The sequence below is a fragment of the Macaca nemestrina genome, chromosome 3 (assembly GCF_043159975.1).
Source record: "Macaca nemestrina isolate mMacNem1 chromosome 3, mMacNem.hap1, whole genome shotgun sequence".
In the NCBI taxonomy this organism is placed as follows: Eukaryota; Metazoa; Chordata; class Mammalia; order Primates; family Cercopithecidae; genus Macaca; species Macaca nemestrina.
This window is the reverse complement of record NC_092127.1, coordinates 67356732-67373669: the sequence shown is the minus strand read 5'-3', so window position 1 is coordinate 67373669 and position 16938 is coordinate 67356732. Positions and strand designations below refer to the sequence as shown.

Genomic DNA, 16938 nt, shown 5'->3' with positions numbered 1-16938 from the left:
TCAATGAATGGACAGATAAAGAAAATGTAGTATATACTCACAATGAAATACTATTCTGCCATGAAGAAGGAAATCCTGTCATTTGTGACAATAGGATGAATCTGGAGGGCATTATGTTAAGTGAATTAAGTAAGGCACTAAAAGACAAATACCTCATGATTTCACTCATGTGGAATCTAAGCAAGCTCTTACAGATGTAGAGAGTAGAATGGTGGTTACCAGAGGCTTGGGTAGTTAGGGGGGAAAAAAAAGTGACCTGGGAGGTAAGAAAGTTATTTTTTGCCATTAAGTCTAAATAATTGACTAGCATTTATAAAGGTTCAATTTGGTTAGTCAGGTTCATTTATTTATTTTCCATGTTATCATTTATGGATATAAAATATAAGAATAGTTTTTCCTATAGTTTAATGTTTCTGTGACTCTCTTTCCCACTTAAAAGTTGGTTGTGCTAGGAGAAGACTAAAATTAACTTGAGAAAAAACTCAATTTGAAAAGAAACTCTGGAGGAAAGACATTTGAAACACTTGCTTTTAAGTTTCAGTTATAGTCTTTTACCCTCACAACCCTGTTCTGCCATTTATTTGAATCAACAAAGTGAAACTGCCAATTGAATATATTCTTTGATTTGCTCAGTTTGTCAAACGTTTATATCAAATATCTCAAAATCATATTATGTAATTCAGATATTTACATATATCAGTTGATATAAAATTAGAGAAATGTATTAAAAAATCTAGACTATAGTATTTTATATTCTAGGTTATCAAGCAGGGGCTCACAGCTAATTCTTTGCTAGACAGAGGCATGCAACTTTCAGGATCAACTTCAAAGTAAGTAAAAATAACATGCTTTTAAAGTGTATTCCTTGATTATGAGATGGGTAGAGTTTATTCTGAATAATAATCATTCTTTATTTGAGTATGAACTTTATATTAAGAATAAATTACCAAAATAATTCAGCTCTTTTGCCTGTTATGGCTTTGGCTACATTTATAAGTAGTCAGTAGCATTTCTATTAAACATGCTATAACTTGGCATATCAAAATTGGTGACTAATAAGAATTCAGTATCATATTTTTCATAATTTGCAAAAGGTACATCAGGTAAATATATTAAAATTTTTTTCTCATTCGATGTATTAGCCATCTTTGATCAATTAGCATTTTAGTACTTCTTTTGACCTTTGAAAAGTCTTTGGGACATAAAATGTCAAGTCCAGGCCAGGCACGGTGGCTCACACCTGTAATCCCAGCACTTTGACAGGCCATGGCTGGCAGATCACTTGAGGTCAGGAATTCGAGACCAGCCTGGCCAACATGGTGAAACCCCATCTCTACTAAAAATACAAAAAAAAATTAGGCATGGTGGCTCATGCCTGTGATCCCAGCTACTTGGGAGGAGGAGGTTGCAGTGAGCCGAGATCACACCAATGCACTCCAGCCTAGGTGACAGAGTGAGACTCTATCTCAAAAACAAAAACAAAAAAAAGTCCAATTCCATAAAATTTATGGTTGTAATGAATGCATGTGTTCACTCATTAAGGAAGCTCTAACTTCTAATTCATGGTCTTTTTAATGTATGATTTGCTTGTTAAATTGTGTAGTACGCCATATACTCCTTTGGAAAAAAAACTCGCTGATAACACAGATGATGAAACATTAACAGAAGAGTGGACCCTGGATCAACCAGTGTCCCAGACCAGGACAACAGCCATAGTTGAAGTAAAAGGAACTGTTGATATTGTTTTGACTCCCCTGGTGGCTGAAGCTTTAGACAGGTATTGATTTTGTCTAGAAATACAACTATTGCTTTATACAATGATTACTCTGTGATATAAGTATATGTGATACGATATGTTCATATAGAAGATTGTTGATAGTTATAAGTATATGTGATATATGTTCATATAGAAGATTATTGATAGCTATTTTGATTGAATAAAAATGAAAATATGCTTAAAGAGGTCTGTGTTTCAGTTATCATTTGCTACTTTCTCAGCCTAAATAATTACAGTTGTCCCTCCATATCTGTCGGGTATTGGTTCCAGAACTGCTGTGGATACCAAAATCCACAGATGCTCAAGTCTTGCCATTTGGTCTTGTGGAACCTGCGGATTAAAAAAGCCAACCTTCTGTATTGGTGGGTTCTGCATCCCATGAATACTGTATTTTGAATACTGTATTTTCAGTCTGAGCTTGGTTAAATGTGTGGATTTGGAACCCACAGATGTGAAGAGCTGACTATATATTCAAATTTATTATTATATTGCCATAATATAACAATATTACATATTATATAAAACTGACATGAATAAAAATGAGAATAGAACATAATGGAAGTGGTGTAGAAGCAGTTGGAAAGAGAAAAGGGGTTCAGTGGAGATGAGCTTTCATGAAAATCTTCCTTTTCCTGCAAAAGCCCATAATTTTTCTTTGATAACTTATACTATTAAGATTCTTATGATATGTCATATAAATGAAGAACACAGGAAATATTCTTCAGAAGTTTGTTAAAGAAAAGATCATTGCCCAATGTGGACCACTTCTTCTTGGGGTGAGGGTGGTGATGGTGGGGATAACCTCGGAAATGTTTCCCTTGTATAATTTCTAAATATGTGGCTTAGACATTCTCATTTCAATGTTGAGCGATTGTTGTACATATTCAGATGGTGCTATGTTTCATGATATGTTTACATAAACTAAGTTGTAGGATTAGTGACATTTAAATATTTCATTTACTGTTTTTTCCCCTCAGATATATTGAAGCAATGGTTCATTGTGCTAGTACCCGACATCCAGCTGCAATTGTAGATGATCTTCATGCTAAAGTCCTCAGGGAAGCTGTCCAAAATAGCAAGACTACCTTCTCAGAAAATGTAAGAACTTGTAAATTCAGTGGGCATAGCAAACTGAATATTTATCATGGTTACAGAATATTCAAACTGGAAAAATTTTCTTCACAAGTTAAATCAGAATATTTGGACATGTTCTAAAAGCGTTTATATGTCATTGGCTCCATAAAAGATAGGACATATAACTGTACTGTAGATTGACTAGTAGTAAAAATATTTATTTAAAAAATATATTAAATAGCTTTATTTGTTTTATTTCAGAAGCAGCTTAGTTCCAAGCCTTTTCTAAAGAGCTTTGGCCCTAAGTGAATGAATATTCTTTAGGACTGACACCTTGCTTTTCTAAGACAGCTGGTTATGTTTTGATTTTCCTCTATGATTAGATGACTTGTATCTTAGTATTACTTTTGAGATTTTCCTCATTCACTTCAGTGAATCAAGTCACTACTCTCATTGTGTGATATTCTACTTACATTGTGGTTCTAGCCACGAAACCAGTTGCTTAGCAGTCATATCCCAGTGCTCTTCCAGAGCTTCTCCATTTGATTTTCAAATTTATCTGGATTATACTTGGAGTAGGGACCAGAAGAGAGATGAAAGTGAGACTGATTATTTTAGTTAACTATTTATTTAATATATATTGGCATTTCATGTGATAGAGTAGATGAGTGAAAAAAAGAAATTTGAAAATATTCCTAGCCAAAAAGGGGCCAATTATCAGAAACCAAGTTTGTTTTCAAGCCAGTAGAGTTTAGTGATCTTAAAAAATGCCTATAATTACTGTATCATTTTTTCTGTCTGCTTCTCTATAGGCTGACTTCAATTTAATATGTATTACTTTTCTCAACCCTGATGCTACCAGTCTATTTCCTAGCTTATCGAAGGTTTGGATTTTAAGGTGGGATGTAAAACTAGAATGCAGCTGGCACATAGATGGGCATAGAGGGGCAGCGTGAATAAGTGAGTTGCTGTTGTGGATGACGTGGAAGTTATGAAAAGCTTGTGAAATAATTTCACTTATGATCTTTTTAGTTATCTTCCAAACAAGACGTTAGAGGAACAAAAACTGAGCACCCTACAATAGGAACGACTAACCAAGGACAAGCACAGACAAATGTTATAACGAAGCAAGATAATGTAACAATTAAAGGGCTTCAGACTAATGTTAGCATACCAAAGGTAACAATTTAATATTTAAAAATTTTTTCCTGAAAGAGGAGAGCATTTTGATGGTATTTGTTCTTTTCAGTTACCAACGTGAATCATGGTAGAACAGTGTGTAATATTAAAAGATATATGTTTTATTCCTGTGATCTACTGTAGATTTAATGTAATATAAATAGTTTACTTAAGCAGAATATTAGGTAATAGTAGAATGTTTCACATTCATGCAGTGAAAATGTAATTATGATTATTTTATGAGAATCTGTATTCATAAGCTTCGTCTTCACTGTCAGATACATAGATATGCCATTCTTAACAGTAGTTTTTCATTTTTGTGCATATTTTATGTTTAAGTGATAACTTTTCACTTGTCAGCTCTGAAATTTTGTGTGTGTGTTAGGTAAACTTATGTTTGTTACAAGCCTCAGTGGAAGAATCTCCAACTACAGCTCCTAGTAGGAGTGTGACTCATGTTTCCCTAGTGGCATTGTGTTTTGACAGAATTGCTACACAAGTTCGTATGAATAGGTAAGAAAGACTTTATTAATCTGAGCCATGATTATCTTGCTGGATGTCAAAGCAAGCCTTGATCGTCTTTTATTTTTAATACATTTCTAAGAAGGTAATGTTAAAACTCAAAACTGGTTTTGGAATTTCAAATCTTAATTTATAAATTAGTAACATATTTCTTTAAAAGTTTTTTACTGTTTCTATTCATAGTATCTTTCAGTAAACATTGGGGAAGAATTTTTTACTACTATTGGTGTATAATAGTAGAGTATTTTTTTTTTTTAAGTCAACCTTGTAGGTAAAATGTTTTCTCTGAACTGTGTTATTTAAATGTTGAACATTTTACTCTCTTTTTTTTCATAAAGAGGTGTGGTTGAAGAGACTTCAAACAATGCAGAAACTGGTAGAACATCAAATTTTGATAGGTATGTTCAGGCCACAAAGATGCAGCCTCAGTCATCTGGATCTCTCAGATCAAATGCTGGAGCAGAAAAAGGCAAAGAAATTGCAGCCAAGTTAAACATTCATCGAGTTCATGGGCAACTTAGGGGTCTTGATACAACAGGTAGGATTCTACAACCAATATGTTTTTTCTTGGCATATATAAATCTAAGATGATTTTTGCAAAGGGGAACATGGTTTTTTTCCTTTGACTATTGATACAATTTGAATATTCTATAAGAAAGAGAAAGGTATTTCTCCCTGTACTGAACATGTGGTATTTAGCTACTTGTCACTCACATTCTGTACAGAATAGAAAGTAAACTTTGGTAAGAAAGTTAAGTGTTATGGTCCCAAATTAGGAGCTGCTTCTATTTCCCATGTGTTTTTTCCATGCTATTTACTTGCTCATTATAGAACAGAAAGGACAGGCCAGGCGCGGTGCTCATGCCTGTAATCCCAGCACTTTGGGAGGCCGAGATGGGCGGATCACGAGGTCAGGAGATCGAGACCATCCTGGATAACACGGTGAAACCCCGTCTCTGCTAAAAACACACACAAAAAAATTAGCCGGGTGCAGTGGCGGACGCCAGTAGTCCCAGCTACACGGGAAGTTGAGGCAGGAGAATGGCGTGAACCTGGGAGGCAGAGCTTGCAATGAGCCGAGATTCACCACTGCACTCCAGCCTGGGCGACTGAGCGAGACTCCGTCTCAAAAAAAAAAAAAAAAAAAAAAGAAAAGAACAGAAAGGACGTGATCTTTATAGTCTGTCTTATTTTTTAAATCATTCTGTTTGTAAAACAGTGTTAAAAAATTAATTATAATATTAATCAAAACCAGAGAGCCTGTAAAATGTAGCAGCAATAAGGTGACACACATTTCTCTTAAAGTCCCTAGTGAGGTAAAAAGAAAGTAGAGCTGTTATACGTCATTTTAATATTTTTGATTCTTATTTAGCACATTTTCTTATTTAGAAACTTAAATGATTTCAGAATGTCAGATTCAATTCAGAAAAAGTTAGATTTATTAATCATATTTGAGATGATTGCTCTGCTGAAATCTTTATGTGGGACTGGTGACCAATCCTGAATAATGAATAAACAAATGAATTCCTTGAATTTGCTTACTGTATTTTATAGGTTCTGAAGTTTCCACGATCCTGTCTGCATTCTGAGTCTGTGTACATGTTTTGATTTTCTCAAGGCTTATTTTTTTCATCCCAGGTATGAGGCTCAAAGCCTTTGACCTGAGGTTTTCAAGGGACTTTTCATGACTGCCTAAGATCTGTCGTCCTAAAACTGGTGAAAAATGTGGTGGCTTGAGTGAAGACACTTTTATCAGCTCTGTAGTTTGCACGGGTAACCAGTTTGCATTGGGTATTACACAGACCATAAGCAGAACCTTATATAATTTTGAAAGGCATTATCATGCAGAAAAAACTCTCATTGAAGACAAAACTCCCAACGAAATTCCAAGTTGGACATTTCTGTAAAAATGTGGCAAAAATGTAGATGTCTTTGTTTATATGTACATTAGTTATTTGCCAAAGGATACTTAATAACCTCATGATATTTGTTACCCTTATAGGGAGGGGAACTTGGAGTGTGGTTGTGGTGTTAGAGGCTTTTCATTGTGTACTTTTTCATAATTTTTTGAACTTTGATACATCTGGATATGTATGGGATTAAAGACAAATACAAAAAAAATTAAATAATGAGAAAACTATAAGAAAATGTAGGTGAATATTCTCTGAATAACACCTTTTAATTATAAATGCAAAGAATGTCATTTCCATATGATGGAATATTATATAGCTATTAAAATTATATATTTGAAAAAATTTTAATGACCTGAGGAAATTATTTACTGTTGCATGAAAAATGGGAACCAAAGCTGGGTTTGCAAAGTGATCTCTAAAGGGCTAGAAGGCAGTGTACTTCAAATATAAACAAGTTATCCTTGAATGGTAAATTTACATGTGTTTTAAATATTTTTTTTTAATTCATTAGCGATAATCAGAGAGAGAAATGAAAAAAGTAAGATAAAGTAAAACTTCTCCCAGGCACTTGGGATGTTAATTTCCACGGTGTATCTGTAAGCCATGGAACCATGACAAGGTCTATGATAAATTGTAGTTATATAAAATATGTTAGTATAAAACAGTCTTTTAGTAAAAGCTATAATTTGCCTAGAAAATAATGTTTTTCCTAACGCTTGGTAATTAATTGAAATTTTTTTTATTTTGTGAGATGATGAAAGTATTTAAAACTACTGTGAATATGAATTATTTAGGATATTTTTAACTTTATATTTTTTAGAGTATCCTGTAATCATTCAGAAACAGATTCATACTATCTTTGAGCAACTTGTTAATCATAAATTCTTCTTTTCTTCCTCTTAGGCAGCATTATTCTAAAAGTTAGCTCATTTGTTTATTTTTTCTATCTTTTTGGCAGAGCACTGAGACATCTTTTAAAGACAACCTGTGTGCCAGATGTCCAATTTTTTTTTTTTTTTTTAGTGTAAGCTTACATCTTTAAAAATGGTCATTTTGCTCTCTTTTGATAATAGACATTGGGACCTGTGCAATCACTGCTATTCCTTTTGAGAAGTCCAAAGTTTTATTTACTCTTGAAGAGTTGGATGAATTTACTTTTGTGGATGAAACCGATCAGCAAGCTGTTCCAGATATAACTCGAATAGGTCCCAGCCAAGAAAAATGGGGATGGATAATGTTTGAATGTGGAATTGAAAATTTAACCATAAAAGGCAAGTATTTTTTGTTGAATTCTGCTTAAGTTGGGGACAAATTTGCCCTATATTGCAGAAATGTTTTGAACAATCATGGCTTTCAGTAACCTGAATCAACATAATAAAGCAGAAAGTGTGGTATCTGGGATTATTTACCAGGGGTGAGTGCCTCATACCAATTGCTGAAGTGGAGCTTTTCCTCCATTATGTGATTTTAAAACTAGGTAGAGCTTGAAAAAAAAATATGTTTTTCAGAACGAATTCCCAAATAAAATGTAAAGCCACCCAATTTTTTGAAGCTTTGCATCTTGGAAAACTGGATCTTTGATCAGTAGAATTATGCCATATAGGATATAAAAACTGTAAATTCTTTATTCAGTGAAAAATATCTACTTAGAATTATATATGCTTTCTTATATATTATTGAGTAATATCTCAAAAAGGAAGGTTGATATGTGTATAACACTTTTTTTAGGTTTAGTAATATATAAAATAGTAACTACTGTAATAATAGTAGTTGTATATGCCTACAATTACTTACCTGATAATTCAATGATACATTACTTTTATAGATAAGGGCAAAGACTTGGTGAGAAAAAAATAGTCTTTATGAAATTGTATACAGATATTGTAGAGTACAGCATTAAGATACTTTTCCACCATTTATAATAAATACTTTTTTTTATTTTTATAGGAGGAAGACAGTCTGGTGCTGTTTTATATAACAGTTTTGGAATTATGGGTAAAGCTAGTGACACAGAAAGGGGTGGAGTGCTGACATCCAATAATTCTTCTGATTCTCCAACCGGAAGTGGTTATAATACTGATGTCTCTGATGATAATCTTCCATGTGACCGGACAAGCCCTTCCTCAGACTTAAATGGAAATTCTGTTTCAGATGAACAGGTCAGTGACTTTCTAACAACAATAGTAATGGTGCTTTAGAAAAATAACAAAGAAAACTACATATGCAATTCAAAATTAGTTTCTGGAGTGTATTTGCCTGTGTTTCCCTATTTTGGATTTATGATATCTACTTAAATGTTAGTCAAAGTATGTTGCTGAATATACTACTGGAATATAATTTCTGAAGTATATCATAGATATATTTATATCCATCATAGTCCTAGCATTATGCTTTGCTCATATTAGATACTTAATAAATATTTGTTGAATTAATAGATTAATAAAATTCAAGAGAAGCCCACCTATAGGTTTTAGAGGATTTTAACAGAAGTCATTTTGTTATTGGTAGTATTTTATGTGAGTTCTAAATATTTTTGTCGGTGTCTGCTTATTTCAGTTAAGAGTTCTGATCAGTATCTTATATTCAACTCACTTTTTATTTTTATTGTGGTAGAATTACATGGGTGGTGATGAGTACAGTAACAGCAACAACAAAAATATTCCAAATTTTGTGTTGAAGAAATGTTGTGCCACTAACTGGTGACCTGGGGCAAGTTCCTTACCTTTTCCTAAGTTTCTTTACCTGTAATAGGAGTATGGTCATGATACTGACCTTGCAGTGTTGTGAAGATTGAAGCAGACAATACATATGAAGGGCTTAGCTCAGTATCTAGTACATAATAACGTAGTAACTGTTATTCTAAAACATATGTACATATATTTCTGGTCACTTTGAAAATTAGGCCAATTGGAGAGGAAAAAGTTCCAAAGAAACCACCTTTTAATTAAGTCTAGTATGGGTATCTAGTAATCATGGGTATACTCACCTTTACCCCCCAGATTCCCAGGGATTTATTTTTAAAACATTTGTTTTTATTTAATGTGTAGTTTAATGAGTTTAATCACTGTTTTATTTTGGGGTCTTTGGAAATGTTTGAGGGATGTATTATCACTTTAATTAAGGAAATTTAAAAATACAATAGCTACTCATTGGACAGAAGAGCTGTGACGAGCCTAGCTCTTCTTTTCTTCTCCTTCACCTACTAAAATACTTGACAGAAATTCAAGCATCTTTCTTGATCTCTCAGATCCTACTCTCCTTGCTGAAAGTCCTTGAATTTGCTAACATTATTTTCTTTGGGTTCTCTGACTTTATTGGTCCATTTCCTTATGGAATTTTTTCTTCTTAAATGTAGTGGTCTCCTCAGGTTCTGTTGTTGGCTCTTCCTTTCTTCTTGCTATTTGTCTGTTCCCTGACGAATTTCATTTTCTAGGTCAGTTCCGTAATTTAATGACACTTCTCTTTCCCAATGGCCACACCTTTAGCACCAGCTCTTTACTTGAGCTCCAGAATTGTGTTTAGTGGCCTTTTAGATGTCATCATTTAGTGTTTAGCAGAGTCATGATGCCTCCATTCCAGACCCTAGTTCCTGGACAACATTTCTAGACACACTCTAGGCCAGAAGGGAACCCACTGCATTGAAGGAAAGGACCCAGTCCTGGCAGGATCAATCACCTGCTGACTGAAGAGCCTTTGAGCCCTGAATAGCCAGCAGTAGTACCCAGGTAGTACATCATGGGCCTTGGGTGACACTCTGCGATGTGCTGGTTTAGGTGTGACCTAGCACATTCCTAGCTGTGGTGGCTATAGTGAGAGGTTCTTTCTGCTTGAGAAAAGTGGAGGGAAAAGTAAAGGGAACTTTGTCTTGCGCCTTTGATGCCAGCGTGGCCGCAATATGCAGAGTACTAAGCAGGCTCTTGGGGTCCCTGATTTCAGGACATGGCTCCTGGATGGCATTTCTGGACCTGTCCTGGGTCAGCAGGGAGCCCACTGTCCTGAAGGGTGAGTTTCAGGCCTGACAGCATTCACCACATGCTGACTGAACAGCCCTTGGGCCTTAAGTGAACATCAGTGGTAGTTTGACAGTACTACCCCTGGGCCTGTGATGGTGGTGGCCATGGGGTAAGGATTCTCTGCCTGTGGAAAGGGGAGAGAAGAGTGGGAAGGTCTGTGTCTCATGATATAAGTGCCAGCTTAGGCATGGTAGAATAGAACACCAAGTAGATTTATAAGGTTTTTGTCTCCAGTTGTTGGCTCCTGGATAGTATCTCTAGACCTGCCCAGAGCCTGGGGAACTCACCACCCTGAATGGAAATATACAAGCCTGGTTGGCTTCACCACCTACTGATTGTAGAGCTCTAGGTCTGTGAGCAAATATAGGCAGAAGTCAGGTAGTGGTTACAGCAGGCCCTGGGTGAGACAAAGTGCTATGCTGGTTCAGGTCTAACCCCACACAGTTCCAGTGGTGGTAGCCACAGGGGTGCTTGTGTCACTGCTTTCCCAGCCCCAGGAAGCTCAGCACACAGAGAGAGAGACTCTCTTTGGGAGAAAGTAAGGGAAAATAATAAAAGCCTCTGTCTGGTAATCCAGAGAATCTTCTGGATCTTATCCAACACCACCAAGGTAGTATCTCTGTAAGTTGCAAGAATGATACAGGGCTTGGGGTACCCCCTAATGCAGATATGACTCTGCTGGCCAAAAACTTGTAACACCCACGTCCCTTTGAATACCTGAAAAGCCTTCCCAAGAAGGAAGGATGGGTACAAACAAGCCCAGACTGTGAAGACTACAATAAACACCTAACTCTTCAATGCCCAGACATTGATGAATATCCACAAGCATCAAAAACAGCCAGCAAACTACGACCTCACCAAATGAATTAAATAAGGTACCAGGGACTAATCCCGGAGAAATTTCAAGACAGAGAATTCAAAATAACTGTATTGAGGAAACTCAGAGAAATTCAAGGTAACACAGAGAAGGGATTCAGAATCCTATTAGATAAATTTGACAAATAATTAAAAATAATCCAGCAGAAATTCTGGAGCTGAAAAATCCAAGTGACATAGTGAAGAATGCATCAGAGTCTCTTACTAGCAAAATTGTTCAAGCAGAAGAAAGAATTAATGAGCTTGAAGACAGACTGTTTGAAAACACACAGAGGAGACAAAAGAAAAAGGAATGGAAAGGAACAAAGCATGCCTACAAGATATAGAAAATAGCCTCAAAAGGGCAAATCTAAGAGTTACTGGCCTTAAAGAGAAGGTAGAGAAAGAGATGTAGAAAGTTTATTTAAAGGGATAACAACAGAGAACTTCCCAAACCTTGAGAAAGATATCAATATTCAAGTACAAGAAGGTAGAGAATACCAAGCAGATTTAAACCAATTAAGACTACCTCAGGATATTTAATCATTAAACCCCCAAAGGTCAAGCATAAAGAAAGGATCCTAAAAGCAGCAAGAGAAAAGAAACAAATAACGATGGAGCTCTGATATAACTGGAAGCAGATTTTTCAGTGGAATCTTTACAGGTCAGGAGAGAGTTGCAAGACATATTTAAGTGCTGAAGGAAAAACACTTTTCAAAGGATAGTATATCTGGCAAAAATATCCTTCAAACGTAAAGGAGAAGTAAACACTTTCCCAGACTTGATTTGATGAAAAGGTTTTGCACTGAAAACATTAGCCTGTGTGTTAGTGGTTTTAAGGGCTGTATGTTAATAAGTTTTTTGCATTCTGTTTTATATAGGATGAAGGAGTCGAATCTGATGATTTGAAAAAAGATCTACCTCTGATGCCTCCTCCTCCAGATTCATGTAGCATGAAGTTGACCATTAAAGAAATTTGGTTTAGTTTTGCAGCTCCCACCAATGTGAGATCTCACACACATGCATTTTCTAGGTAAAGAGTTTTTAAAATATAGTATTATCCCTTGATGTTTCTTTATTTTAAATAGTATACAATTCTGTTTCATATTTTTTAAAATTACTTTTCTGGTATATATAGTATTAAGGTTGCAACTTTTTTTTATCATTCTTACTTCATATGTTTTGTAGACATTAGTCTCACCTTGTTTGACCCAATTTCTTTCATAGTACTTTAGTTTTATTTTTATATGTTCCTCTCCCTTAGACTTTTGTTTACTCTTTTTATCTCTGACAGGCTTTTTTTTTCTTTCTTTTCTATTGTCCAACTTTTTTACATTTCTTAGTTTTGCTTTCATAATTTATCAGTGCTCAAAAAGAAAATAAAGTAATTTTGCCTGAGTAAAACAACCACTAAGTACAGTAGGTATGGGGGATTGTTTGAAATACATATTTTGACACTTGTTTTTATAATTTTTTATTTATGTTAAAAGGCAGCTGAACCTTTTAAGCACTGCAACGCCAGCTGTTGGTGCATGGCTTGTTCCCATTGACCAACTCAAGTCATCCTTAAACAAATTGGAAACTGAGGGAACCTTGAGAATTTGTGCTGTTATGGGATGCATAATGACAGAAGCATTAGAGGTATGTCTTTAAATAAGGTATTATACAAACTTTAGTATTGAAAATGACCCCTTATTGTTAATCATTGTTGGAAAATATCAGACTTACAAGTTCTTAATTACTGAATATCTTTTATTTGTAGGCTCTTTCATACCTATCACTCTAAATCTATTGTTTTTTCTTGATTTTAGAATAAAAGTGTACATTTTCCCCTAAGAAGTAAATACAACAGACTTACGAAAGTTGCTCGCTTTCTCCAAGAAAATCCTTCATGTTTACTATGTAATATACTACACCACTACCTGCACCAGGCAAATTACTCCATCATTGATGATGCTACAATGGTAAGTTACTGAAACTACATTAGTTTTAAAGAATTCTCTATTGTGTTGGTGGACCACTGATACACAGGGTTTGAGATGCATGTGAGAATGGTTAGAAATACAGGTCTATTGGCTAGGCATGGTGGCTCACACCTATAATCCCAGCACTTTGGGAGGCTGAGGCGGGTGCATCATCTGAGACCAAGAGTTCGCGATCGAGCTGGCCAACATGGCAAAACTCTGTCTCTACTAAAAATACAAAAAATTAGCTGGGTATGGTGGCTGGCACCTGTAATCCCAGCTACTCGGGAGACTGAGGCAGGAGAACTGGTTGAACCTGGTAGGCAGAGGCTGCAGCGAACCAAGATCACTCCTTTTCACTCCAGCGTGAGCAACAAGAGCAAAAAAAAAAAGAAAAAAAAAAAGAAATACGGGTTTATAGACAAAGAGTGTGCTCAGATTCATGATTTGGGAGTTGCTAGCATAAAGGTGTTAGTAGAAGCTGTAGACATGGATGAGATTTCCAGGAATGCTATGTTGAATAAGAAACTGCTCAAGGATGGAATCCTGAAGAATGCCAAAATTAAAGGGGGTGTAGGTCGTTGGATAGGGATACATGGAGTGATGGGAAGGGAAAGAAAGAGGTAGGAGAACCAGGAAAGATTGATGTCTTGGAAGCTAAAGGTATAAAGAGTTTTTAAGCAAGAGAATAATCACCAGAGCCAAATTTCACATACAGTTTGATGAAACAGAGACTAATTGATGATTGAGGGGAGAATATATAATTGCACAAAATAAATACAATCCATCTCTGCCTTTAGAAAAGCAGATAACACATGATGATTAGAGTTTTACAACTTCTAGGATCTCTCTTCTCTTCTTCAAGCTGCTGGCTAATAGGGGACACACAAGAATCTTTAGTCAAATTAGGGACCAATGTATCAGTATTATTAATGGCCAGTCAAGCCATTCATCAGACAAGTCAAGAATCTCTAGTAAGTGTTGGATTTGAAAAAGACACTTAGACCTAAGGCTGGTGTAGTGCTTTTTACTCCCTTCCTGTGAATTGAAGACTGGGAAATCTACAGTGTAAGCCTAACTTGCCTGTGTAGTTATAGGTAGGGAAGCTTGAACAGGGCAGGCGTTTCCCATGGATGGATGCTCTGCCAGATGTGTTTTCCATGTAAGAGGAAGAGGCACAACATGGCCCTCATGTGAGGCTAGGAATGAAAGGACAGGCTAGTGGACTTGGTATTCCTCAGAAAGTAAGCGGGGTGATTCCTGCCCTCTAGTAAATGGTGCTCTTCAATCAAATTAACCATTTCTCCTAAAATGAGGAATGGTAGGAAGCAGGATGAAGAAGAGTTAGGTATTTTTCTCTTTAGGCTAAGGCAAGGTAATTAGACTAAGGTAACAGGAAAAGAGCCAAAAGTTTCTTTCTTATAATCATCACCATGTGGAATAAAATGTATTTTAAAGTATATAATTATTACTGATGATACAGTTAACTTTCAAGGCAGTTACAAATTCATCTATGTCTAGCATACTACAGAAGTTACAGTAATTTATTTTTTTAAATGTTAAAACAATGGTAGTTACCTAATCTTTGAAGGAAATAATTTTACTTCCTCTTTGCTTACTGAATGTTCCAGGTAGCTCAAAGTACATTTTGATTCTTCACTTGGGCAAAATAAGTAAAGTAGATTGAATGCTTCTTGAAGAAAATTCCAATTTTGCATCCCACATCTAGTATCATATTGACCTGTGCTGTTGTGTTGTTTTATGACACAAAGATGAAATGTTGTGTCTAGAGATTAGATTCTGTAGTCTACATATAATTGAAATCCTGACTCTCTTGGGTAACTTTGAACAAATTACTTAACATCTAAGTTTTAGTTTCTTTATCTGTAAATGGGGATTATGATATTTGAATAAATACATGCAAAACACTTAAATGGTAACTGATATTATTACATTAGATTACTTCTAACCACATCATTGTTGTTACAGAGTGATGGACTTCCTGCTTTGGTAACTTTGAAGAAAGGTTTAGTTGCACTGGCAAGGCAGTGGATGAAGTTTATTGTGGTGACACCAGCCTTTAAAGGAGTTAGCTTACATAGACCAGCTCAGCCTCTGAAACCTCAAGTAGCTATGGACCATGAACATGAAGATGGACTTGGATTGGACAATGGGGGTGGTCTTCAAAGTGATACCAGTGCTGATGGAGCAGAATTTGAGTTTGATGCAGGTAGTTTTGTAAGCCTCTATTGAGTACTTTCTTACACTTCACAATTAGGGTGTTTTCTTAACACAATTGCTGTATGTTTTTTGCTTAGATATTATGCATCTTTTATTAATAAGTTAATATACCTCTTTAAAAATATCAAGACTCTTTGTTTTTCCTCACAGTTATTAATAAATTACTAATATAAGCAATTTTAGATATTACATACTTGTTAACATGGTACTTGTGATAATTTTAATAATTCATGTCCCAAATTGGAAAATGGTCGTGGTTTAGGTATACAAGTATGATTTTTATTAGCCAAATATGTGATAATGATTAGGAATTTTCATACTGACCTGATTTTATAAGCTCAGTTTTGTGAAATACAGTAGACTTCTCCTGATCTATCCAGGACAAAGATATCTTAATGTAAGTAGAACGTTTTGAATGAAACACATAAACCTCTATTTAAAATTTGTATTTGTCTATCATCTTCCCTATGCCACAGTATTTTAAAGGGGCCTTTGTCTTTTTACCTGATGCCTGCTTGATCCTGAATTTATGTAACCTTGGGGGCCTGCACTCAACCTACAATTTTGTCAACAAAATGGCTGTGTCAGAACAAAAGTGGATATGCATTTATGAAATGTACTTGCATACCTTAATGCTTTGTGAAAGGTTAATTTTTATTATCATGACCTATCATATTTAGTGGAAATGCATGTTGTGATGTTTTGGAAAAAATATTGAAAGAGTAGTCTTAAAATTAGAGATTTTAGAACATTGATATATAAAACTTTACCAAGCTTAGTTTTAAAAATAACTTGATATTTAACAAATAAATGAGTTATGAGGAATAGGGTAGATTTTGTTTATTACTTATTTAAAAAAATTTCAAATCTACACAAAAGTTTGAAAACCAGTACACTGAATATCCCTTCCAATTATCTGCAAATCCCTCTTTTAATCTATGAGCAGTCTGTGCTTTCTTGAGCTTAGTTGAATTGGCTTTTGGTCTGAGTATCGTTTGTATGGAATATGTGAAGGTCTGAATGAAAGCCATTTGTTCTTTCTTGAAACTGAGTGAGAGGATTGGGGTAGGGGAGAAAATAAATAGTTGTCAAGGAATATGAAAGTTGAGTGTCATTATATAACTAGAAATATTGGGGTTGATGTTTCAAGAAAATGTGTGATAATCTATTGCGCACTTATTCTTTTGAACTGTTTCAGCCACAGTCAGTGAACACACAATGCTATTAGAAGGAACAGCTAACCGACCTCCACCTGGTAGCTCCGGACCCGTAACTGGAGCTGAGATAATGAGGAAACTTTCTAAAACTCATACCCATAGTGACTCTGCATTAAAAATAAAGGTATATTATTGCTCTTTTTGGTTAGAGTTATTTAGACTTACAGAGAAAACCTAAAATTT

At 35.2% G+C, this 16938-nt stretch overlaps 1 protein-coding gene across 9 annotated transcripts in view; it reads left to right on the top strand.

Moving 5' to 3' along the window:
* The window catches only part of BLTP1 (bridge-like lipid transfer protein family member 1), a 211758-nt gene that overhangs the window by 92420 nt on the left and 102400 nt on the right, over positions 1-16938 (top strand). For all 9 annotated transcript variants that reach the window (XM_011748835.3, XM_011748834.3, XM_011748836.3 and 6 more), the window contains exons 30-42: positions 760-830; positions 1604-1777; positions 2755-2875; positions 3884-4030; positions 4416-4543; positions 4891-5090; positions 7539-7736; positions 8413-8624; positions 12215-12366; positions 12824-12974; positions 13145-13297; positions 15287-15527; positions 16737-16879. In XM_011748835.3, the coding sequence (XP_011747137.2) occupies positions 760-830; positions 1604-1777; positions 2755-2875; positions 3884-4030; positions 4416-4543; positions 4891-5090; positions 7539-7736; positions 8413-8624; positions 12215-12366; positions 12824-12974; positions 13145-13297; positions 15287-15527; positions 16737-16879 (2091 nt within the window). The remainder of the gene's footprint in view (positions 1-759; positions 831-1603; positions 1778-2754; positions 2876-3883; positions 4031-4415; positions 4544-4890; positions 5091-7538; positions 7737-8412; positions 8625-12214; positions 12367-12823; positions 12975-13144; positions 13298-15286; positions 15528-16736; positions 16880-16938) is intronic.